The 26,446-nt window shown below is 43.5% G+C and overlaps 2 protein-coding genes and 1 long non-coding RNA gene across 5 annotated transcripts; all 3 read right to left on the bottom strand.

Moving 5' to 3' along the window:
* Nucleotides 1-101: 101 nt before the first annotated feature.
* LOC130525866 (carnitine O-acetyltransferase-like) lies at nucleotides 102-5,947 on the bottom strand. Of its 3 annotated transcripts, XM_057033092.1 has the most exons (14): nucleotides 5,625-5,942; nucleotides 4,438-4,707; nucleotides 4,228-4,346; nucleotides 3,696-3,749; nucleotides 3,439-3,604; nucleotides 3,189-3,363; nucleotides 2,925-3,103; nucleotides 2,285-2,385; nucleotides 2,081-2,200; nucleotides 1,878-2,000; nucleotides 1,655-1,790; nucleotides 1,527-1,589; nucleotides 1,313-1,450; nucleotides 102-948 (listed from the first exon to the last, which is right to left on the bottom strand). In XM_057033092.1, exons 1-14 carry the CDS (start codon nucleotides 5,649-5,651, stop codon nucleotides 730-732), a joined length of 1,890 nt encoding a protein of 629 aa, XP_056889072.1. In that variant the 5' UTR covers nucleotides 5,652-5,942; the 3' UTR covers nucleotides 102-729. The 3 variants fall into 3 exon arrangements, with proteins under 3 accessions (XP_056889072.1, XP_056889073.1, XP_056889074.1); XM_057033093.1 differs by lacking the exon at nucleotides 1,878-2,000 and having other exon boundaries at nucleotides 1,655-1,832; nucleotides 5,625-5,947; XM_057033094.1 differs by lacking the exon at nucleotides 1,878-2,000 and having other exon boundaries at nucleotides 1,655-1,829; nucleotides 5,625-5,947.
* A 539-nt stretch (nucleotides 5,948-6,486) lies between these two features.
* Nucleotides 6,487-7,597, bottom strand: LOC130525868 (immediate early response gene 5-like protein). Its single transcript, XM_057033095.1, has one exon. It carries the CDS (start codon nucleotides 7,429-7,431, stop codon nucleotides 6,556-6,558), a length of 876 nt encoding a protein of 291 aa, XP_056889075.1. The 5' UTR covers nucleotides 7,432-7,597; the 3' UTR covers nucleotides 6,487-6,555.
* Nucleotides 7,598-13,333: 5,736 nt separating this feature from the next.
* LOC130526368 (uncharacterized) lies at nucleotides 13,334-20,890 on the bottom strand. Its single transcript, XR_008950715.1, has 2 exons — nucleotides 20,644-20,890; nucleotides 13,334-15,872 (listed from the first exon to the last, which is right to left on the bottom strand). It is a non-coding gene; the product is annotated as an uncharacterized LOC130526368 (long non-coding RNA).
* Between the last annotated feature and the right edge of the window lie 5,556 nt (nucleotides 20,891-26,446).

Raw genomic sequence — 26,446 nt, 5'->3', positions numbered from 1 at the left:
CGTATCATATATTAGTTTTACTTTACCTCGATCCCACATTCATGTTGCTTCTCGCTCAGCGGCTGTTTCCTTTTAAAAGGAATCTCCATTGTCAGGTTGAGTAGGGTCCCGTTTCTTTATTTAAACATCAGTCATTTACAAACTGTATTCAAAATCAGTGCGACTTTCTGATGTGTAAGTGGAGGTTTGCTCTCTAAGCAGAAATCGTAAGGGTTAGAAAAGTGAAGATGTTTTGACTCACCCGTGCATTTTGATCTTGTCTGTCCTGGGGCGTCAACACGATTGTTCTATTCAAACAGGAATCCATCAGCAGCATCTTTAAAGTCCAGCAGCTCTTTGGCATTTAAGAGCTGAATTGACTTTCCTTAATTTAAAACAGTTTTTTTTAATCTATTAGTCCCAAGTCAATATTGAAACAAGTAAGAAACAACTTAAAGGTTTGAAAAGTAAAGATGCAGAGTATTATAATCAGGACCATGCCTAGAAAAGTATCAACAAACAAACAAAAAAATCCTGATATAATTACAATTTGCAAGTTATTCCATTTATCTTATATTTAACACTATATACTCAAAGAGACAATCCTCTGAGAATATTGATCTCATCACAAAGGCAGTTTTTCATTCCCCGACTCTTCTGTCACGTCTCCAGCACTCTCGCTTCCACGTCCATCCACTCTGCAAACAGCTTAGGTCACTTCCTGCCGTCGGGCTTGGCTAGTGTGCACGATCACTGCTGGGCCGTGGCTGCGGCATCTTCCAGGAGAGCTCTCATGTCCAACAGGGCGCCCTCTACAGCCTGGGCGAAGCGAGCGGCGTTGGTCTCCTCACAGCTGTTGAAGGCCGTGATGGCCACGTTGATGTGCTCCTCCATGGGATTGTAACACACGCCGTAACCGTCTGGCACCATCGGACCAAAGCACATCACGCAGTCTGTCTTCGAGCCGACCTGACGGAGGGCAACAGACCACATTTACAATTACTCTATTTAGACACGCCCACATTTTAAAGGAAAATACAATGATGTGATTCCACTGTAATTAAAATATAGTGGCGATATTTAAGATAGTTTAGTGTGGAAAGTGTGGAGTGCTGGAGTGAGGTCTCCCTATGACGGAGTCTGATTACGTTCCGTCGCTGGAGTGGGACGAGGAACCTAAGTGGGCAACGAGAGTTGCAGTTGCAGGGTTGCAGGTGCAAGTCTCAGTAGCGATCGCTCTACCTGCAGGTGTCTTCAAATGGCCAGTAAAGCTCTGTACTGGAGCCTGAGCCCAACCCTAACCTGTGGACAGTGTAACACAACGTAAACATGCCTGGCTGGTGGACAGATTGTAGTGCTGAGCTACAGCAAAGGATGTGTCCATGAATATCTCAGGCATGGACGTCAGGTCTTCGATACTCAGCATCTTCAGCCCGAGGAGGTGCCGGTCAATGGCCTGCCCGTGGATGGCCTGATAAAGGAAGGTCACACATGAACTCAGAAGGGCTGGAAGCAGTGAAATATTGTGAATATCTAAGAGGCCTCACATTGTAGGTGTTGTTCTTATGAGTCTGGGTGGCCTTCTGGAGCAGCAGCACCCTCTCTGAGGGCTGTTTGGAACAATTCCAAGTCAGTAAAGGAACAATTGAAGGTTGAACTTATCTACACCCCCTACCTGTTTGGCTGGATCCTGCATTGCTTGGACAAAATTTAAAGAGTCCACAGTTGTGACACGGATCACGTCTGTTCGACCGTACTTGAACATCCGTAAAGAGGCACTCTCGTAGGTAGAGCAGCAGGTACCGTACATCCTGCGGGTCATGGAGAGCATTTGTGACGTGGGCAGTGATCTACTGGAGGTACATGGTGAAAGAGTGACTGTGGAGGGGAGGTTTTACCGATAGTAGGCAAGCTGGAGCGCCATCTGCACGAAAGCATCGGGACTCAGCTGGTGCTTTTTGGGGACATTTTTCCCAAAGTGAGAAAACATAAGAACCTTTACATCTAAATCATGGACCATTCTGATGAAAGACAGAAACAAAGTTAAACCACAACAACCAGAGCCGCGTGAGCGGCTACAGTCACACGTGCACATACGTACATGTTCATGTTCTGCTTGGCTTTCTCGATATCTCGCTTCACCTCTGGGGTGATGTTAAAGCGCAGCTTTTGAGGCATGGCCAAGGGGACCATGGGAGAGCGAACCATCTCGATTCTCTGCCTGTCAAGGAGCGGCGCATCCAGTCGGTTAGAGATGGAGCAAAAAAATCTGACGGTTCTCATGTAAAACTGGAAAGAAACTTACATGTATTTAACTACGTAATCAATGAGAAACACTATGGGTGGACCTTCAGCGGGTGCATGCTCATAGACTAGTCCACACGTACCATCTTCACCAACAATGAACTGGGAACAGTTACAAATACAGCGACAACAGTTTTGACGGCCAAAAAAAAGCAGAAGTTCTGATTTTATTTTGTAAAAAAAGAGAGAAGCGTCCTCAACAGCAGCATTCACGTAACACGGATTTTCTGGTCTACGAGATTAGTTTGACGGGGTTATCTGAAAACATGAATGAATTAGTGGTTTCGATTTTACGTTAAATTTAAACATCCCCAGGGAAATAAAATAATTTTGAATATCCACAAGAAAAACCTCCTCTAATCCTCGTCCATTACCTTCATTTTTTTCTCCTCTGCTTAGATATAAAATCCTGACAAACCCATTTTTAATGATCACCTGTACATGTGAATAAAAAAAGAAAAATAAATTGCAGAAAAATCAGTTTCAAGTTTCATGTTCAGATTTAATGACTAATCCTGAATAAATTCTATTTTTAAAATGATATCCTGCATGTTCACAGTGAAAGTGATCACAGATTTCAGAAATGGTGAGGGAACTTTCCACAGATCTTTAATATTATGGGCTCGCCGGTCGAGACTGACCTGTAGCGTCTTGTCGAACCAGCGGTTTCCGCTGTTCCAGCGGGCTCCCCCTCCATGTAGCATCTGCGCAGCCACGCGGCTCTGATACTTTTCATCAGACACGCGCGGCATCGGCGCATCCAGACAAACGGTGAAGATGCTTTTCTGGATGGCGCGCACCGACTCCTTGTTCGTCTTATCTGAGAAAGATTTATTCATTTATTCTTACGTCTCACAAATTCTTCTTTACGCTAAAATCAGTGGATTGAGCTGCGCTCCGCCCACCTTTAATCAGGTTGTTGTAGGCTTTTCCCCAGGTGTTGCGGTGCTGTGATGTCAGAATGCCGATAGGCTCCTTGTTAGTCTGCAATGAGGAGTTCCAGATCTTCTCCAGCTGCATGTGTAACTGGTCCACTGTCAGCGGGGTGCCATCACTGTTGTACACATCCAAGACAAAGAACTGCAAAGAGACGCCAGGCTGCTTTGACCACAGAACCAGAGTTGAATTTATATAAGAAGAGGAAATGTAGAGTACCTGGAAATTGTGGACCACAGTAATGTGAGTCGAAGAGATTTTCCCGATAGCATAGTTTACAACTGTGTCTCTCTTTGGACCAGGGATGCGACAGGAGGAGAGGATCTGGTAATACTGGTCCATACAGAGGGGTTTCCCACTCAGGTACTCTACAGGCAGGGTCTCACTGTGACACAGCGCTTTATATCATCATCTGCACTTTCAGGAAGCCCGTCATGACGGTGTTGAGGGTTCTGGCATCGTTTGGTCAAACTCACCTGTCAATCTTTTTTTTAAAATCCAAAACTCCTGCAATCAGTTTGGCAGCAAACCTGCACAGATGGCAGAATGGACAACTTAGATGAGCGTTCCAGATCCACTGCGACGTTGTTCAAGTGCTGAATTATGAAAATGAAAGCTCTATCTAATCAGAATGAGCCCCGTGTACTGATCTGACTGGTGTTCCTCGTGCCCATGCGCACACGCCCTGGGTCCCAGTTGTCAAAAACGGCTGAGCAATGCTGTGAACGACCAATTGCCTTTAAATAGCCTATATGAGTTGGAAGCCTGTGCAAAGGTCAGCCAGAAACCTCAGCTTCACATAGTGTGAAGATTTTTGTGTTGCACTTCAGCTCAGCATACATTAATGTTGAACACAACTCTAAAAACCCTCAATAGTTACGGTTTAATAAAGGACATTAGAAATGGTGGAGAAGCAGCAGCTTCCTTTACCAGAGTTACAGAGTTCTTCAGAGATAAACCAGCATTGCTACTGCGGCTAGTTTCACAGAGCAGACGCTGGTTTCTTACCTCATCTGTCCTTGTCGATCCTGGAAGTGCATGCGAGGGAGGACGACCCCCGGGCTGGTGTACACTGCCACAGGCATACGGCAGTCTAGATATGCTGACTGCATCCACCATTCTGATAGCTACATGACACAGCAAGATTCAGCATGTTCCTAGAAAATACATCATTCGGTGAAGCGCAAAAGAAGCAGCTAAATACACCCAGATATCTACCCAGTTTTCTGTCTTGCGTGCCCGCCGCTCCAGGCCTTTTTGCAGCCTTTCTCCAACACCTCCATTGAGAAACTCGCCCACCAGTTTGCGGGTGTGATCCAGCTCCTCCGCGCTCACAATGGGCTCCAGCGCAGCCAGGTATCCCTCGCATGTTTGCTTCAAGGGCGGCACAGGCAGTTTAGGCAAACCCTCCTGATGCACCAGGGACCTCTCTGGGATCTGGGTCACGGGTCTGACCAGTAGACGGGGCTTCACCGCACCAGTCCGAAGCTGGTACACAAACAATGAACACACAACAAACAAATTCCTATAGATTTGAGGCAAGGAGCTATTTTTTGACAGCCCACTTAACCCTTTGACACTAAAACCCAACCTTTTTAATACAAGTGCTTCATACATCTTTAGAAGTTTATTAAAAGTTATTTCCAATGCTGTTGTGTTCCTGAAAAAATAGATGTGTGGAATGCTCATAAAGGTTTCCATTTCTTCACAAAGTCGTATATTTTACAATTAAGTGTGATTGACACCAAAACAATACAGTATTTGATGGACCCATTGTGGAATAATTGGACGTATTCATATTCAAGAGCAGAATAATGTCACCCTGAAGTAAGTATTTTTTTTTTTTAAAAAGAGCTTAGCCAGGTACAAAGTTTAAACCCGTTAATTCTGAAAAGAATTCACCCGTTGCTGGTTAAGTCATCCAGCGTCTTTTAATCAATAACTTCCGGTCACCGGTTTCAAAATAAAACCTCTCTTCTGTCAGTGGCCAAAACATGCTACGGGGGGATCAAAATAAGGGGGAAAAGGGTCCACAGTAATTTGGCTTTCCCAAATAAAAACTTTCATTTTTAATAGGCGACTATTCTGTCAAGGTCTCGTTTTTTTGGAATGCGTAGTAAGCTAACGTCATGCTATCAGCTACGCGTAGCTAACGTTACACAAAATGTCGCATCAAATGGCAGCGGAGACAGACTTAAGTCAACATTTTGCTAAGGCAAAAGACGTTACTGCAAATCTGAGAATCTGTACCGCAAAAACAGTAGTTAGTCATTAACTTAATGTTATGACATTGCCGCTGTCCCGTCCTGCGTCCCCACCCCCTTCGGCGAGACTACTGTTATAACACCTTACTAGCTTGGTAATTACACTCTTCCTAACAACAGTCATACAAATGACACACTCACCGTGGCTCTTCCTAAAACGGCTAGCATCTTGTCCGACTGTGTGAAAGTGTTTGACTGTCGCGGGTAATATAGAAGCGCAACCCTCGGGCTGGCATGTCTCAAGGACGGACACGGGGTATATTTTCAGCTGTCTGCCCCCATCGGAGCCACCGGGGAAAGACAAGCGCCGGCTCGGGCTCCTTATTTTACCTGGGAAGTTTGGGACATGCCAAAAGGACTACACATACATACATACATACATACATACATACATACATACATACATACATACATACATACATACATACATACATACATACATACATACAGACAGACAGACAGACAGACATACAGACATACATGCATACATACATGAATGCATGCATGCATACATACAGACAGACAGGCAGGCAGACAGGCAGGCAGACAGACAGACAGACAGACAGACATGATTACTCGATAATATGTAATAAAACATCTTAGTTACAAGGTCACCGTGATGAGCTCACTAGTTGGTCACAGAAGCTGGCGTCATCTATAGTCCAAACACCAGTTTTTCCAAAATGATTTAAGTTGTTTTTTATGTATATATGGATAGATATATAGTTTTAGTATACATGTATTGAAGCAAACCATTCGTTTGGCGCACTCGTGCACTGGCCGCGCTTGGCCACTTGGCGGCGCTCTTCCAACGTCTATCCAGAAGAGCTGCGCCAACAAACCAAAGAGTCAGAATAGCAGAACTCAATTTGAACATTTTTAGATACTTGTAGTCATTTTTGCAATAGATCTGTGCCATAAACCTGCTCCGAGCCGATTGTATATGTGCACCGCGCCGACGTCATTCGTGAATATGATTTCAATGACAGAGGAGAACGACAACTGCAGTCTTGTTATGGTTTATTTTGAATGCAATAAAATAGAACTATACAAAGGAAAACAATCATACAAATTAAAATGCTTCAATTGCTCGGGTCCAACCGCCTCCCGTCAACAATGTATGTTTTAAACAAATTGTTTGGGCGCCCAATATTTGTTCAAGGTCCGTATGCTGCCAACTCACAAACTCGGAGAGTCCACCTGAGCCCAACACTGAGATCAGGTTGGAAATGTTTGTGCTGTCTAGTTGTTCCGAGTCCGAGGAATCATCATCTGCTCTCATCCTTTTGCACGGCACCGGCCAAAAGTCCGGCAAATAAAACTCCGGATCAACAATGTGGTAACTTGTGTCCATCGTTCGCTTTTTGCTGTAGCACTGCGCGCCCTGCGGCTGTTTTGACTGCGCGCAACAGTCTGGGTTGAAGTATCCATTGGTGACAGTAGTCACCACATGTGTGTCCAAGTCCAGAACAGTCTTTTGGTTGGCTTGTGCGTTTAGAACCGGTAACTCCCACGAGGATTTGTCCGCGCAACTCCAACAGGCTTCCGAAACCATAAGATCAGAGTCACTTGAGGAAACCATTGCGCAGGCAGATGCGTCTTGGTGCGCCACCTCTGCAGGCTGGCCGATGGGCTGGTGCGCACCGCACTGCCAAGTGTCCGACTCTACCCCCGTAAAGTTGCAGTAGAAGTCATCGGCCAACTCCGCAAAGCTCCCGCTCAGCTCCAGGTATTCTTGCCTTTCGCGGCCCACGGCTACATCCTCATAATGGTGCGTTCTCTGCGTCTGGGGCAAGTTTTTTCTCATGTAAAACTGCCTGGCGTTTCTCAGTACGTACGTTACCAGTAAGTTCTTGTGGAGCTTGATGCCTCCTCTCTGCGTCCTGGAGCTCTGGATTTTCCTCAAAGAAATGGAAATCAGATTTTGTGCGTCAAAGGCACACTCCATCCTCAACCGGACCACCCCGTCTTTCTCCTCGATCTCTTAAAATCGGTTATTTGGGAGGGAATAACTATTTCTCTCTTTAGCTGAGATTACCACTCGGTTCGTGGAGACTCTGTCCATAGCGCTCCATGTCTTCCCAGTAAGGGCATGGATTTGCAACTCTCATCTTTCCTTGCCACGCCCTCACGTACACATTGTCCAATGGGAGGGAGGCGGTGCTTCTGTTATACGCAAATCTAACCAGGAGCCTCATTCAGCATGCATGTAGGAGCGAGCATGCTGCATTTCACTAACGGTGTCCGGAGCCGCTCACGGCTGAAACCACCGACACCAGCAATTATTACTGCGTCCAGGACGACAGAAACCTGCTTTTATGACAGTATCTGAACAGGCTTTTGTCCATCTGTCCGCGCAAACAGCGTCTTGGGTCGCATTTGGACTCTGCTGTAATGCACTCATCACGCACGCACACGTCCTATAATCTCTCTATATGAGTAGGAAATGAAATCTATACAATATGAAAGGATAGAGTTATAGGAAAAGAATACACCAAGAGATGATTTCAGAGTCTAAATAGAGAATAATGGAGTTATTAAAAAATATTTCGGAAAATATTCGTGAATCCCACTTTTGTGTTCCCCCCAAAAATCTTAAATGACAGAAAATGAACATCAACTGAAACGTGACAGTTGATATGAAGAAGGAGCTCAGTCTTCTGATGCTTGTTAATGTTGTTACTTTTCAGAATGAGGTTGTATTTGCGAAGTTCTGAAGACTTTTTGGGGTACTTTCCTGTGTGTCTCTCCTGCAGCTTGTAGGGAAGGTTGGTGTCACTGAAGGAGGCAGCATCACCAATGACAATCAGACAGAGTTTAGTTTTAGGATGCCGCATTTCGACACCCGGTACACACAGCATAAAAGACAATATATATGTAAAAATACTTGTCACTCTGAGCCAGAGCTCGCTTCATGTTTAACACCTTGGTGCAGCTGCAGGTTATGTGGGGCAGAGCTACAAAAACTATATTTTATTCATTGATTTTGGTAAAACTGGATGGTGCTTATTTGAGAAAATATTTTCTGATTCCAGAGCTACCTGAACCATCTGTGTTATATGGATTTTCCTGATGAAATGATGGATTAACTTCCCGGAGCAGCTCAGGAATGCTGTCCACAACACTGATACATCCACTTTAAGCAAACTGGGAGATCCAGTAAAGATGTAGTTTAAAGAGTTTGGTGATGGACTGAAAGCATGTTTGTACATGCTGAAAAGCACAACTAGTTAGCTTAGTTAGCCATGAAGAAGCCTTCCCATCTACCCCAGAGGGTGCTATACTGCATGTTCTCTGCTGAACAGACTACCTGAGGGTGCTTGCATTTTATACAGGCACCTCGTCAGGCACTTTAGCCAGGGTTGTTCACAGAAAAGGTTCCCTTAAGGGCGTTGTGTCAGTTATATGCAGAAAATTCACTGCAGTTTTCAAGTGATATATTTTGTATTTTCACTTTCTTTCACTGGAAGGGCATCTGAAAGACCCCTTTTTATTTTACCACATTTTACCACACTTTGTCCAGTGAATCGGCACCATGTAAAGCAGATCCCAGTCTTTTCTCCAACATAAAGACATTAAAAAGTCTGTCCCCCATTCTATCTTTGAATCCATTTTTTATATTTACACTTCATTTTAACATTAAGGGTCTTGCCTTAATGACGTTATTGGACCCTCAGTCAACACTTGGCTCTTCAAAACCCCAAATTTAATCCTGACATTTACCGTATACTAAGCAAAACGCTTTAAACTTGTCCACAGATACAGTAAATAATACTCTACATTCCGAAGCTGGCAGGGACGTCGTCGGGGCTGCCTGTGATAAAAGAGACGTCGACACAACACGGAGATGTGCGGAGGAAAGCGCTTCGTAGAGAGATTATCTGTCATCTGTGCCCCACATCTGTGTACACACACGCAGATGGCTGACATCACACCGAACACCTGGATGGGACTTTGATTTGCTGCCAAATACGTGAATTAGGAGGACGGCCACCGTTATAGGTAACACGCTCGGATAATGGGGTAAATTAAAGCCTGACATATGTGCAGCTCTGGAATTTAACCAGCAGAGACGCCAGTGATGTGAGATTTCCTGATTGTTTACTAATGCATTTCATGTTGAGGGTAAAAACGTTGCAGAAACCTGAAGCCTCCATCCTCCAGATGCCCTCCGAGTCGCCCCATAGAGGAAGAGTACTAAACAGAACTGGATTAATCATTGAATCCGACACGTTTTAAAAGTTTCATTGTTTTTACTGTTTATTCCGATGAACCAAATCTGAGTTGTAAAGAGTTGTACACCTGAGTTGTCCAAATTGAAATATCTATCTGGACAAAATTCTTGGATGAACTACAGAAGATGTTTTTTTTCAGTTGCTGTTTAGTAGATCTCACAAAAAAAATCATTGGCAGAACTAAAATAATTTCTTGGCCTGGTTTATATTTGTAATTTCAGAGATGCGTTAAACTACAATATAAATAAATTGAATCTTCAATTCAGTTGTTTGAATCCCTTTTTTGGATTGTGAAATATGGCACATTGGAAACACCAGTCAGGGATTAATAACCCATCAGTGTCGGTACAGGAAATCCAAATTGACCAAATATTCTCATTAGATTTTTAAAATGTTGTCCATGTTGGATAAGAGTGAAGAATGCTTCATTTGAAATCACTGACATGTCTTATCATGTATTATTGCATAGTTGGCCTGGTTGCTGCATGGATAAATCAAGAACCCCCCCCCCCAAACAAACCCCAAAAAACAGATTGGTGACTGGTTTGAAGATGCTGCTAGAGCAGGACACAAATGCTCTTGTTGACCTACTAAAAATATCGGCGATTCTAAAGCAACGTGCACTCCTGTGTGTTGTTGGTCAGTTGTGCAGAGGGGAAAAAAGGCTGAACAAGCGAGCAACAACAACCTGCTTTCAGCTTATGGGCGTTCCACTAATTAAAGTGCATTTTTCCAAAGGCTTGTCCACTCAGCTACATACTGATTGCGCCGCCTCACAAAGGTCTGCGAGGCTGTTATTTTAGAAATTTGGAAAATTTTGATGCTGCAGTAATGAAACTGCCAGTGACAGTACGATATATAAGTCTCACCACGGCCAAAGAAGCAGAACTGAATCTAGAAATTAAACTTTACCTCCGACCATCTTTTTTTAAAAATAAACCTGCATGACGGCTGAACAAGAAACACTGGTTTTTAAGCATGTAAACCTGGGTCATGAATATGTTTGCATTTCTCTCACTAGAACGTTGCCCATGTCCTTTAACAACCATATTTACTGCACTTGTCAGCGTATGGAGAGATGGAGGATGCTAGCAACAATGCTAACGGGAGGGACATTGCAAATGCAGAGTCATTCATACTTATCTGTTAATCGCATCTGTAGCTCTGGAATATAACTTCTAACTTATAAAATCAGCAGTTTCAGTTGACTGGCAACAGTGATTAGGCTCAAACTGAGATATAAGCTCTATTTCTTTATTTCAACCCAACACCTGCGTGTTTCATCTCCTACCCATGTACAAGTCAACGCCTCAGTAGTAGTAATTATGATTTATCATTATATTGTGATTTCTGCCTTGTTTTGAAATTACCCAATAGAGTCCCTCTCTCGTTCCCTACACATATATAGGAGAGAGAGAGAGGGAGAGAGCAATAGAGGGAGCTGGTAGGAGAGGAGTGGACAGGGTAGGACAGGACGGTATGGCGCCGGGCACAATTTCTATCCATCTTAACTGTAAAACCACAAGATGAGATGGACATATATGCAGTAACAGAATGTCTTTTCAGTACATTTACAGTTGCTGTGTTGGTCCAAACAAGAGTTAAACAACGACATTACAGCCTTTTCCAGTGTAGATCCTTCTTAAACACAGCGCTGAGATAGACGGTGGAAGATGCCCACAATTACTTCAGAGGCGGGCTGCTTTATTTACATATGCAATATGCATAAGCAAGGTTACTGAGAGGGTGAAATAACCGCGAGATAGAGGGAGAGAAAGGAGGAGGGGCTTGGTGGGAGTGTGTGATGTATGTGCGAATGTTTGTGTGTATGGCGGTGCTGGAGAAAGGGTGGGTGGGTGTCTGGTGGGGTGGCAGAAAATTGGTGTTATCAATATTTAACCAACCCTTCCAGCATATTTATGGCAGACAATAGAACAGACCTGCAAGTCTGTCATGGGAAGTGGAAGTGTATTTATTACATATTGAAATTGAGGACGTAAAGCTCACGGTAGCCCACCTTTGGCACAGTCGGTGCTCACCAAAACAACCTATTAACACATATCTACTAATTGCGCGTCATAACCCCTCACCAAATCGCCAATATTCATTAGGATGTTTCCACATATGGTGAACAGATGTGTGAAATCCAATCAGTTTGAAAAGAACTGAAAAAGCTATGAAAAGAGGGAGAAGGAATAAAATGTCTGGAGCTTTTTTTTCCCCCCACAGACCTGTGGCCTCTCCGAAAATGTTTCCATGTGTTGTGTCTGACCAGATCGAGAGCAAAGAAGGAAAACATTCTCTCCTCCAAACCACATGCAACAGATTCTTTCTGAGGCCAAATAAATCAACCCTGTGTTTCAGATCATGTGACACTTTTCGGTGCTTTGTTTTATACCCAACATATCCTGTTTCAACCCCCCCACCCCCACCCCCAATCCCCCACCCCCCTCCATTCCAACCCTCTCTCACACGCATGCACGCGCACATTCAGAGTTTCCATTTCCTGTGCGTCAGATCACCTGGACAGGCAATGGCGTGCTTCAACGCAACATGCTCGGGCAGGAAAACAGGAAGGAGAGTTCAAGGGTGTCTACCATGAAATGCTCCCGGAGTCGGGGGAAACCCAGAGGTTGTGGCGGCGGGCCATTTAGCAAAGACAAGGAAGTAACTAAAGATTCATGAGTGCACTTTTTGCTTCGGATTTTTATTTCCATCACACACTCTGTGGTTGCCTCTATGTGCAAAGGAACCTTTCAAAGTTTAATGTTGTGGACAACGCACACTGCCAATATTTCACTGCCCCGTAGTTGCTTTTGCATTCATTATTGGGATCAAATCCCAACTGAAGAAAACAGCAGATATGAAGAAATGTATTGTGTAGCAAAGTGGGGCAACATTCCTAATATGTGTGTATGTGTGTGTGTGTGTGAGGTGCTTATCCCGTTAAACTGCCGTGTTGAGGTGCAACCCTCTGATGCTTCACTGTCAAAAACCCGATATTCATTGTGTCACAGCAGTTTCACACACTGTCAAGGATTCATCATTAATGCTGAAGTGATACTGTTTGAATAAAGCAATCACGGCAAAGGTAATGGAATAATAGAATTATAATATAAGATACTGCATTTAACGCCAGCAGTGGCGGCTTAAACTTAGCTTAAAGCGTATTTATGCATTCTTTAATGTGTTCACAGTGGCAAAGTTATTGATCATATATTAATGTTTTTCACCGTTGATGATTTTAGGCCATATTTTTTATATGGGCTAACAGTATTTAATAAATGGGCTGTGTTGCAGAAGCTTACCCATAAATAACTTACCTTCCTATAAAGAATGTATTTACAGTATAATGTATAATGCAACATTTTTCCACATCTTACTTTTAAAGCAGAATACCGTCAGATTAAATCATCTCGTAGCACCACAATAAAATCTCACGTTAAAATCGAATTTATCAAAGTCCAGCAACCGTAAAAAACCTTTGAAATGCTAAATCTTAAACGGAAAGACCACCACTGAATAAATGAGCAGAACACCCAGCGGCCTCCACTATGTCAGACACCTACAGCAAAATTAAGACGTGAACGTGGGGCCCCTTAAAAACAGCCCACATTTTTAAAAATGATTTTTATTTTAAAGACAGCCCAGTCGGTGTGCATTTAAAGGTCATTTTAATGTAAGGCTCAACACAACCCAGATTTCTAAACAGCTTGGACATACATCCACATATGCAGCTGAAATGTATCTCTATAGATTCATTTTCACCAATGTACAAACAGCAATAGCTTATGCAAATACACACGCATCTTTACCCACACTTCACCACGTTAGCCTCAACATCCCTTTAGCACCACAAATGATACGAATAAATAATAATTATAATAATACCTGCTGCACAAATAACACTAGTTGTCCGTGTGAGGATTAACCTGCGTTGTTATTGTTGGTAAAAGTGACATTTCTTCTCTTAATACATTGCTAGGTGGACACACATATGCTGCATAATTGATCTCACAATGTTTTCATTCATTTCCACATAATTCTTGTACCGTCAAACTTTGTCAGTTCTTCGACGTTTCAAGGCTGAACATCTTTTCAAACCTCAATAATGTACGTTACATGTGCACATTTTTCTGCTCACGCATCACAACAAATGGAAATAAAGTGAAATGACACGTTCAGTCTAAAATAGTGGCATCATCGATAACTGTTAAAGTAATTAAAGCTGATTTTCTCCTGGATCGGTCATGAATCGCTCCTCTGTGAGAAAGGGTGAGGAATTCTTAGACAGTTATTGTACCTGCATTAATAACATGTCTCATATGGCTGTGCATTGAAGGCAAAAGATGCACAAGCATACATTAATGACACACATGTCAAGTTATGAACAGTCATCCAAAATAGACAAATACCCACTTTTGTACTTTCCCAGAAGGTTTTTCTTGGTCATTTCAGGCAGTTAATTTGTTTTTCTTTACCTTTTGGGAAGTTTAGTCTGGGGCAATACATTTATTCATTAACATATTTAGAAATTAGCAAGATGTCTTTCCTGTTAATAATATGGTTTTTATTGTAATTGAACAAAAATGACCCAGTAGGAGGTAAACAATAAGCAAAGTGATATTTGGACATTGGCATACTGTAAATAACGAATGAATAGCATTTTAGAACTGTTGATGAGAACCACTCTTTATTGATCATATATGTGATATACATTTACTTAAGCCACCACAGATCCAGATGTTACATTCACCCCAACCAGATCTTTTCATTCTGCAAGGTAGAAGTGCAACTACTGAATGTTCATTTCCACAATGTGCAGAATACGTGCTCAAATACCCGCAATGACAATGAGGTTTAACGCCCAACAGTGGAGGAAGTCTATTTCTAATCATCGGACTCACGTGGGCTTAATATATCTGTTCTCCCTTCATATGAGTCTGCCCTTGCATCTGGTCAAACCTCTCCTCAATCAGGGACAGCTCCATAATGAACAAAGAATCAGGCCAATCAGGGACTTTGGCGTATTCTTTGACAGAGAATACTGACTCCCGCTTGTAAAACGGGGACAGCAGGTTCCCACTCAGATTTACTCTTGGAGAGGTAGCAGGAAAATCACAGCCTCCAATGGCTCTCAATCATAATAATGGCAAAACATCTCTCCTGCCTTTGTGGAATTGCTGTCCCTGAGTCTATTCCAGCGATGGCAGCCAACATTTTTGCCACCGTGTCTGGGTACCCTCTAAAGCTTAAAACGTGCATATCGTGCCATGACCTCTAAACCAAAGGAAAGTCTCAAACTTCCCATTTCAGCTCTCCTTAATGTCCTCTCTCATGATTTCTCCTTGACGCCATCCATAAGGTTTCCTTGGTAAACCCAGAACAATTGGACCCTCCGCATCATTCTATGTGGGACATGCCAAACTGATCACTCCCGATCAATCGACAGTTCTCTGTGGGGTAACGCAGCCTTCCTCTGTGCCTCTGACAGCTATCCCTAACCCATTTACTGTCAAATGAGCTCCGCTCCCTTTGCCTGAGCTCAGATGCAGATTTATGCCAGAGCAATGCCGGTTCTTGCATATTAGATGAAAGCCTTGTTTGCATATACCCGCTCACCCCCACCCCCCGTTCTTTTCCCTCTCCACCCTCCCTCTTTCTCTCTCTTCCTTTTTTCTAAGGCGTCACTTTAATATGTATGCAAATGGGCTGCGCTCCACGGGCAAGATATGTGCGGAGTCCTGTCCTGCAGTCAGGAGGTGTAGGAGAGATTGTGTTTGTATTTATGAGGCATGGGCCCTGCGACTCATGGGAGAGAAAATGCTGCGAGTAGTGTGGTGGAGGCTCTGCAGTGCAGGCAGAATGCAGATATGCCAATACCAGAGGTCATGGTTGTCACTAATGATAAGAGCAGACAATTAGACAATAACATACCTGTAAAGTAACTCCCTCTTACGACTTTAGAAACGCACATGCACACACACTCAACGTCTCAAGCATTTGCATCGCTGCTCTAGCGTGAAAACATGCCCGCAGAAGGGAGGAGATACTTCTTCTGGAATGTTCTGTACTTTGCAGCCACCAGGATGGGTTGTCCCAGGTCCTATTGATCCGGTGGTCACCTCAAGGGGGTAAGGATCACCATCAGGGGCTGGAGCAGAGGAGACAAGGTCAGGTCACCGATGAGAAAGGCACCTTTAAGCCGTTTCATGAGTCGGATGCTTCCCAGACAGGCCCGGAAAAGCCTCTAATCAATAATATGTCTGAAAAGAAATTAAAACAAACACCAAAACAGGCTCCTGGATCTTGTTGTCTCTGTCTTAGAAAGTTTCTTTTCACGTGTGTGTATCAGGAAATCACTAAATCTCAATCTACTCTCAAATTAACCAAATTCATCACAGATGTGCATTGTAGACATTCAAAAAGAATTCAGTGACAGCAACAATGAACGTTGAGTGTTATGTTCAAGAATTAATAATATCTTGGCTTGGTGCCAATCACTGATCTACTAACACAGAGAGAGAGAGAGAAAAACGAGCAAACGAGACAGGGAAAGAGAGAGAGAACTGTGTGCAAATAAAATGCCTTTTTCCTCTCGCACACACACACATGCACTCGCAGACACACACCCTTCCTCCATCATGAATAAACCATACTGTGTCTATGAGTCATATACCACCCCCACATCCCCTCTCTAACCCACTCCCCCATTCGCTGCTGCAAGAGTAAAAAACGCTAATTAACGTGATGGCTAGCTCCAGCTCCTGTCAGCAGCTTGTGGGGGCCTCTCAACCAGCCAGGCTCCACTGGTCTCTGGTATTAGCAGCGTGCTTTTTTCTCTCTCTTTCTCTCTCCCCAGCCTCCATCTCTGGAGAACCAGGGCCCCTCATTCATATTCAGTCCAAGTCACAGGCACCTGGAAGCAGCCGGCACCACCTCCATCATATCCCCCCCATAGTGTCTATCATCTGCACACCCCAACTCCCCCTCCCATGCTGGTTGCCCCCTCATTGATGGTAAAGGATACCCATCAAACCAACCTTTTACTACACACAAAAACATGCACAAACACATAATTACTCAATTTTCTTTAAACTAGAATCCAATTGGAATAAAACTGAAAACTCCATCTAGGAGATGACACAATCCAACTGATAGGTTGAATCACCCAATGATGGCAAGAGAGAGAGGGGGGGGCTGTGCGCCTTAGCAGACTAGCTCGGTAACCATGACAACGTGGCTGGGAGAGCAAGAAACAGGAACATACAGAATCTGTTTCTGCTGAGACTTGCACATGTGGCAGTGTGCTGCTTTTCCTCTGAGAAGAAATGAAGGGGTGGTGTGTGTGTGAGTGTGTGTGTGTAAGTGTGCCGCTTTTAATGTTTTGTGGCAACTACCAGGGAAATTCACAGTAAGAAAAATTTGCATGTTGGGAATAGTAGTCCTTATGGGGACCAAAGGCAAGTTTTAATACAGCAAAATGTAATTTACTGAGGACCTTGACAGGGAGTGATGCATATAACAGCCACCTCCAGGTAGTAAAACAGTAAAAGACCTCATCTAAAATTCTAGATAATAATTTGAAAAGTTAAAGGCTGTGTTTGTTTGTACAAAGTATACTATGCAATGGCTGAAGGAAGGATGCAAACAAAAACCTCTGTGTTTGTGGATTTACATTTGGTTCCTATTTGGTAAAAATACCGACCTTGTTGTGACCAGTAGTTGGTATAATACACTGTGACATTTAGTCAGATTTATAGATATAGTCTGATCATACCCAATAAATGGACCCCAATGCAAGAATAGTTGTGCTTCTCTGTGGATGTAACAACTGGGAACCTCAACCTGGAAACATACTAAACCTATGGGGACAAGTATTCCTGGCAAAATGCGTGTGTGTGTGTGCGTGTGTGCGTGTGTGCGCTCCCACATGCGCCATAAGGACAACTACCAAAACCTGCATTTCACTGCCAGGTGAACTGGTGAGTTATGGTTAGAATTCGTTTTATGTTAGGTTAGGGTTGGGATAAGTGGTGGGGAAATGTGTTATGTCTATAAAAGTACTCATAAAGATAGAAGCACAATCATGTTTGTGTGTGTGCGTGTGTTTGTCTGTGTGTGCAATTTATGGGGACCTGTAAGACAGACAAAACAGTTTTTCAAACTAGTGCAGCAGGTGAAAAATAATGCAGGGAAAGTATTGAACTATTTTGTCAAATATATAGATACATAAAAATATACATATATGCAGTCTTTTTTTGCACCTCTTGTCATTACATCTGACATGTCAGATATACCATTAATTTAGTGAAATTTAGTAAAAACCACTGACTGAACATTTTTAACACTTAAAAAGCAAAGTTGTTGCCAACTTGTTCTAAAATATGTTGCAAAGCTATAAAGTCTGTCTGTTACAGTCCAGATAGTTTCTAGGCAAAACCCACAAACAACAGGGGTGAGGGAGAACCTCCAAAGCAGGAACAAGAAAAACCCTTGAGCAGGACAAGGCTCGCATGATTGACCCTCCTCCTGATGCCTGTGAGGAACTCAGACCTCTGAAACGTGGATCAAAGTGTTTTAAATAATTTCAATGGTTAACAGTTTACACTTTTTATAAATTGGAATTTGTCAAACGCCAATTGTGCTGCATGTCTATGTCATGGCTCAGCGTGAGATTTGGGTTTTGCCTCTATTTATAGTTAGAGACGTAACCAACATTAAAAAATCAACGCGACGTCTACGGGTGGAAAATAAGTCATTGCGGAAACATTGGCCATAGTCAGTGCAACTATTTGGAAAGTTGCACAGACGGAAGATACCACCGGTGCCCAAGAAGTGAGACTGGCACGCCAGGGTGAAGAGCAGCAGCTGACAACAGAAACATCACATATTTCCACTGAGAAAAAGTACCTACTACATGGTATCTAGTCTCTTTTTTTGGTGCCTGCTCCTCCGGAGTTCCAAAAAAAGCTGCCCCTTTCGTTCAGATACAAAAAGGTGACATAGACACATTAAAGACACTCCAAGGATCTGGTTGACCAAGGGACTGATGTCACTGGGAGTCACGAGAGCGACGGGTTTCAGAAAACTCCAAGCCTCCATTTTTAAATCCCACAGCAGGGACGTTGTGTATTTCTTAAATTTACAAAAGAAGTAATGAAGGCTGCACAGGAGGTGATATAATGGCTCAACAGGGTATCGAAGTTTCCAATGGGCTCTCAGAAGAAACAGTGGACATAAACGCAGTATTGAAAAAAAGCAAAAAAAACAGCAAAGATGATTACTGAACACTCAACGAATGAAGTGGAATACAAGGAAAGCAGTGGACATTTTTTCTTTAAAAAAAAAAAGAAAAGGAAAATCTAGGAGCTCTTTAATCAAATGGATGCTATTTACAGCAGGCAACAGGATGGAGAGTTGCCTGGTCTCGGCCCGGGAGTCTAGGCAACTCGTTATTCCATCCACAATGAGCTCAAACAAGTATATTTACAAAGCAATATTGTTGTTTCCTGTATGTAAGGAGCAGGCTAATTAGCCATCAGTGCTAACGCCGTCTTCTGCTTGTATTTTGTCGTGGCTTCGTTCCAGTGAAACACATAAATTTAGGTTTTAGGTAACATTTGATGGAGTAATTAAACATTAATTTGTCTGTGTTTCTCTCCAGTTTGGATTTGACACATTGTAATGTGTCTGGATTTCGACTCCAACTCTAACTCCAACTCAACTCCAACTTTTTAAAAAATCTTGTGATTTCTGTCTTTTAAGTTAAGTAACAAACAAAATATTTTTTATCAGATATGAACACCGAGTTGTGCACATGCCAACGGCGATGGAAACCCTTTGTGTCGGGTAGGTTATAAAAGTGTGTGTGCATATGAAAGTTTTGTGCAGTGTTCAGGGAAAATGCTTCCACAAAAACAGTATCGGGTCCCAGAAGTGAGTTGAGTAGGGTTGAGCCAACAGCATCAGTAGAAACTCAGCAAAACATTGTGAGAGCTGTAAAACTAAAGTAAGTGATCTCAGAAACAACCTCTGAAGGTCTCTAATGACTTCATGATCAAGAATCTAGAAGCAACACCTGAAGATGCAAACCAGTTACAAAGTTTTATGGGCAGATGATGCAAAGTTTAACCTTTACCAAAGTGGAAAGGCCAAAGTTTGGAGAAAGATCTGCTCACGATCCCAAACATTTGCGTGCAGGGCTTCGACTGGGAGGTTCACTGATGAAGACAAGGTGGCGGCAGTAAAATGGACCCTGAAGTCTACAGAAACATTTTGACTGCCAGTTTAAAGAAATTCACTTTTGGACAGTTTTGTGATTAGCAGTCTGTTGCTAGGCAGTAGCCTTCATGTTGCGCCACGCCTCACTGTCACTGCCCCAAAAAGTTTTCAAATGTCCGAGTCATATTTTAGTCTTGTATGTTGTGCCTTACAAACTGTTTGTGGTGTGGTTTTATTGAAATAAAATAATATTTTTTGCATACATTATAAAAAATGAAGCGCTGAATAACTTCATTACTTTGCAAATGAGCTCATATAATGAATAAAATGGTGAATTAGTATCATACTGGTGCTTTATGTGTATCCCTATTGTACTGTATTTTCCCCCTGTAGTTTGATACGTATGTATCAGAGTCACAGCCACACTTGTGACATTTGACATTGTGACATTTTGTTGTGATGACATGGGTGTAGAAAGTAAAATGTAAAGTCTGGTTAAAGCTATTGGGAGCATGGACATTAGCCACATTAACCAATGGGCATTTGAGCTATTGAAGTTAGATGGTGATGTGGTATGAGCTCATTTTTGGTGTCCTGGTTACACTGGTATCGATGCAGATGAGGACTGGCAATGTAAGAAGCAAATCTGCACAAACCGTTGTGCGTGTGTGTGTGTCTGTGCGTATGCTAATAGAACATACCTGCCATCTCTCCTTCCAAACTTACTGTTCTGTTCTAGTCACTGAGTAACACAAAAAAAGTGTTGCAGTGAAAAGATTTTTGTCTTTTAGCTTCTCTCCTACTGATAGAGCCTGGCACGGAGAGTAAAAGATAAAACACAAAAGGCAAGAACAAGGCAAAACCTATCCCTGCACAGCCGTTGTTTTTGCCTATTTTTCTTGCCTGTGCTTCTCTGCCGCTCCCCTTCTGCCTGTCTTTTCTCCTCCCTTTTGCTCCCTCTTTCGACAGGCTGCTCAGCCTAACCTCCCCCTCCCCTTTCCTCAAGGGAATAAAGGTCGTAACGCAAATGATTACTCAAACCCGAGTTGCTATGGAAACACAGTCACGTGACTGGAGCAGGCATGCATAGACCACAACAAAGAGGTGGATCAGGGGAAACCAGCGCTTGGAAAGAGCTGTAGCTCGCCTTACTGGTGCCTCAGTGCATTTCACTCAAATTCAAGGCTTCTTTTTTTAAAAGAAAATAAGCGAGCGGCATGAAGTGCGAGGAAGGGAAGAAAAAGCAGAGAGCTCTGAAGAGCTGGGACCAGAGAAGCTAGAATGAATTGAGGCTGTAGCACTACAGTGTGCCATATATTTTCACCATTCACTAGCATACCAAGGGTGTGTCCTATTCATCATGTCTTTCTTGGAGGCAGAGCTCAGGCGCCAGTTGTCTGGAATTTCTGTGAAATGGCGTCAGTTGTAGAAATGTGGAGGGTGGTGGATCTGAGTGTTCTAAAACAGGAGCCCCAGAGTAACTTTTTGATGTGCAGCTACACTTTCAAATTATTCCTCCCAACAGCTAGGGCTAAGTCTGTTGTTGGGAATTTACTTCTTGTCGTGAAACCTAGACTGAACAAAACAAGCAAACAACACAAGGAGATGTTTGTTAGAATCCATCCTCTGTTGTTTCTAAAGTATTTGACTGACTGGAGAAGAAAGTAGAGGTGCGAGGAACCAACACCTGGAGCAAGAAGGTGGCCTGTCCCGACAGGATTCAGTCATCCAGCATCCATTCCACCCCCAACGAGATTAGTCCCATACTCTGTGTGAACCCAGCGACCTGTGGCCATCTCTCAGAGACCAATCAACCCCCCCCCCCCCACACACACACACACAAACACACAAATTCAGGCACACATGCACCCCCACACACACACATGCGCACACACACATTCACACATAGAGGCGCCTAGACTCACAAAGATGCGCAAACAAACACAAACACACACACCCCCACACACAATCACCCACAAACACAATACAGTCTAAGCAAAACAAAAAGTCTTCACAAGTGGTCTCTGTACAAACCAGGAAAGAATAAAATGTTGATATTTAGCAAGTTTCTAATGTTTTATGTTTCTATCTGAACGCTCCATCAAACTCAGCTAGACTCGTAGGAAAGGCTACATTTTTCTCTGGTGAAGTCACCCCATCTGTGGTTATGAACACTCACTTTCTTCCCCCTCCCCAAACACATGCAGTAACGCGGACACAGAAGACACAGTCTGAAGAAGTGTAACCCCCTCACTGACGGACTGACTGACTGCTGGACCTGGTCCCTCCAACGTCCACATCAACTCCCATGAGGCTTGGAGGCAGCAGCTGAGCGTTCAGTGATGCCTGCAATTATCCCGTGTCTAGACAATGTCTAGTGAACGACAGGGAAATGTGCATGAGCTGCTCTCTGTAGAAGAATAGGCCTGGAATAGACCAGCAGTGTCCCTGGGCTGGTTATGTGGTGCTGAATGTAGAGGCCAAACTAGGAACACAGCCAACAAGCATAAAAAAAAAAAAACTTTGTGTGTGTGTGTTGATCGGTGTGTATGGTTTATTTCTTATGATGCTACTACTACTAATGTAATACTAAATGCCATGAAGTGCAGCACAGTATGGCAACACAGTAATTCACATGACAAAAACAGTTAGCCTCTATCCTAGCATAACCAGTGCATTTATCGTCTCTGTCCAGTGTAACCAGTCCATTTTCCTTCTCTTTTGCACAATGACTAGTCCATTTATCATCTCTATCCAACTTTAACTAGTCTGTTTATTTGCCCTGTTCCACTGTAACCAGTCAATTTACCCTTTTTGTTGCACAATGACTAGTGCATTTATCATCTCTATCCAACTATAACTAGTCTATTTACCCTCTCTTTCCCAGTGTAACCAGTCCATTTACCGTATTTTCACGACTATAAGGCACAGCTAAAACACTGAGATTTTCTCAAAAATCGACGATGCGCCTTATAATATGGAGCGCCTTGTGTTTGGACTGAGTCCCAAAATCTGCTGTGCGCCTGGGTGCACTATGGTAAACGCTCTGCCAATCGATTAGCAGCACACCTACGCATAAGGATCCCCTAAAATGGCGCCGGTCAAGCGAGACGCGTATGAATGACTCTTACTTTAAACTGTAGGCGATCGAATATGCGGCTAAAAATGGCAATCGAGCAATCTTAGTGTTTTCGCTTTATGAGGAGGCGGCATCTCTCCATATGCGCGAGGACAACTGTTGCGCAGCGGCTGCCCGCGGATTACCAGGAGAGGGTGGCCATCTTCCCTAACCCTAACCAGGAGAGGGCGGCCATCTTCCATAACCCTAACCCTAACCCTAACCAGAGAGGGCGGCCATCTTCCCTAACCCTAACCAGGAGAGGGTGGCCATCTTCCCTAACCCTAACCCTAACCAGGAGAGGGTGGCCATCTTCCGCACCTACTGCCCCCACAAGACAACCGCCCCCAGCCACATCACCAACATGGATGAGATCCCTATTACTTTTAACATCCCTTTGACTCACAAAGTGGAGAAAAAGGGACCAGCACGGTGGCGTTATGCACAACGGGGCACGAGAAGTCGTCGTTCACCGTGGTTCTCTGCTGCCACAGAAACGGACAGAGCGCTGGATGACGGAAGGCGAACACTCCTTCACAAAGACTATGAGGCAGCAGCGGGCAGGTTATGCCACCATATGTGGGTGGATTGTAGACGCATGGGCTCTGATACCGTCTTCATGTATTGGAAGAGCTTTCACAAAATCAACGCTTAACCGGAACCGGTCGGTGAGTCCGATTCAGATGATTAAGAAGAGGAATTCGGGGTGTTGAACATTGAAATAGTGCAGCTGTTTAATTCAGATACAGAAGATGAAAACTTTGATGGTTTTGTGGCGGAAGAATGAATATTTTGTTCAATAAATGTGTCGAAACTCACTGTTTTACTTCCTGTATGTTTCAGCATGCGCCTAATAATACGGTGCGCCTTATGTATGTTTTAAATACTGTCACAGCCCCATTTCCCCAGTTCCCTCCTGCCCCAGTAATTTTCCACTCTCCCTGCCTCTGCTCCACTCTACCTGCCAGCCACTCCCACCCCATCAGCTCAGCTCCACTCACCTGCAAGCACAGCTGCAGCTTATTCCCGATCAGCCCTGCTTATAAGCCTCCCCTGCACTCTCAGTCTTTGCCAGATTGTTCTTCTGCTTCGATGCAAGACTTTCCAGCGTTACCGACCCTGCCTGTCTTCGTTCTGCCTGCCTCGCCTGTTCCCTGGAAAACCTACCTGCTTTCTGCCCCTGACCACGACTTCTGCCTCAGCGTTTCTGGTTCCTGCCCGCTCGCCTAGTCCTGACTTCTCCGCGTGGCCCCGACTTCGCTGCTGCTCACCCCCAGTCTGTTCAGCTACATCGTCGGCCTCGTCTCCTGTAAGCCCCGTTCTGTCACTCCTGCCCTGTAAACGGGACTGTACGGTTCCGAGGATTCACGTCCTTCCCCCTCGGTTTCGCACTCCGACTCTGCTTGACCCAATCCCCGAGCCTGAAACCCACAGACTTTGTGTGGAACCTGGGCCTGAAGAACGGACTGTTTCCTGTGCTTCCTCGTCTGCCTGAGTTCCTGTTTGCCCGTGTGCTAATAAAGGTCATTACCACGGTCCAGTTTTCCAGAGTGCTGCTTTTGGGTCCTAATCGCACCCGTCACGAATACAGAAATAGCACCCATAACTGAGACTGCGCCTTTTAATACAGTGCGTCTTATGGTCGTGAAAATACGGTACTCTCTCTGTTGCACAGTAACCAGTCAATTTATCATCTGTCCCACAATAATCAGTCCATTTATCATCTTTGTCCCATTATAACTACTTAATTTTGCCTCTATCTCCCACTATGACTACTCCATTTATCATCTGTCTCACAATAACCAGTCCATTTATCATCTCTATCCAACTATAACGAGTCTATTTACCCTCTCTGTCCCATGATAACTAGTCCACTTATCATCTGTCCCACAATAACCAGTCAATTTATCCTCTCTGTTGCACAATGACTAGTCCATTTATCATCTCTATCCCATTATAACTAGTCTATTTATCCTCTCTGTCCCATTATAACTAGTCCACTTATCATCTCTGTCCCACTATAACTACTCCATTTATCATCTGTCTCACAATAACCAGTTCCTTTATCATCTCTATCCAACTATAACTAGTCTATTTACCCTCTCTTTCCCAGTGTAACCAGTCAATTTACCCTCTCTGTTGCACAATGACTAGTCCATTTATCATCTCTATCCAACTATAACTAGTCTATTTACCTTCTCTGTCCCATTATAACTAGTTGATTTATCATCTGTCCCACAGTAACCAGCCCATCTCCACTATTTGACCCACTATTACCAGCCAATTTATCCTTTCTTTTTGTGTGATAACCAGTCCTTTTACCGTATCTATTGTACTACTATCTTCTAATGTGCACATCTGTCGCACTATAACAGTCCCTTTATCATCTTTCTCCCACTATAACCAATATACAGTATTTACCCTTGTAATCCTGCTTTCACAACTCCATTTATCCTCTCTCCATTATAACCACTTTAACTAGTCCATTTATTTTCTCTGTCCCACAATAGTTTGTCTGTTTATGATGTCTGTCCCAGTATAAGCGGTTCATTTTCCCTCTGCCTCTCGCACTATAACTAGTCCATTTATTGTCTCTGTCCCACTGTCACTTGTCTGGTTATGATCTCTGTCCCAGTATAACCAGTCCATTTACCCTCTCTATCACACTATAACTAGTTCAATTATCCTCTGTCCAAGTATAAGCATTTTTCCTCTGTATCACACTGAAAGTAGTCAATTTATCTTCCGTCCTACTATGACCACCCCTTCTATCGCCCGTTTATCCTTTGCTAATGAGTCCTCTATCCCACACTTAAAGTCCATTTACCCTCTCTGTCCCCTATGACAAGTCCCATTCCCACATCTGCTCTACTATAACCAGTCCATTTATCTTCTATGTCCCATTAAAACTCAATTTACAATTTATGTCCCATTATAACCAGTCCATTTATCTGCTCTGTTCCCATTTCACCAGTCCTTTAACCCTCTCTGGCCTGCTATAACTAGTCCAATTGTCCTCTCTGTTCCATAACAACCAAGACATTTTATTCTCTCTGTCCCACTATAACCAGGATGATGAGCCACTCTGTCCCATGATATCCAGTCCTTTTATACCCTCCATCCCATTTAAATGAGTCCATTTACCCTCTCTGTCTTTCTATAACCAGTCCATTTATCATTTCTGTCCCATTTTAACAAGACCATTTATCCTCTCTGTTGTACAATAACTGGCCCATTTATCATCTCTTTCCCACTTTAACCAGTCCATTTACCCTCTGTGCCCCTCTACAACTAGTCCTTTATCCTCTGTCCCAGTATAACCAGTCCATTTATCCTGCTTATTGTACTGTAACCAGGCCATTTACCCTCTCCGTCCCACTATATAC

The sequence above is a fragment of the Takifugu flavidus genome, chromosome 5, assembly GCF_003711565.1.
Source record: "Takifugu flavidus isolate HTHZ2018 chromosome 5, ASM371156v2, whole genome shotgun sequence".
Lineage (NCBI taxonomy): Eukaryota > Metazoa > Chordata > Actinopteri > Tetraodontiformes > Tetraodontidae > Takifugu > Takifugu flavidus.
The sequence above is the reverse complement of the archived record's forward strand: the minus strand, read 5'-3'. Positions and strand labels throughout refer to the sequence as shown.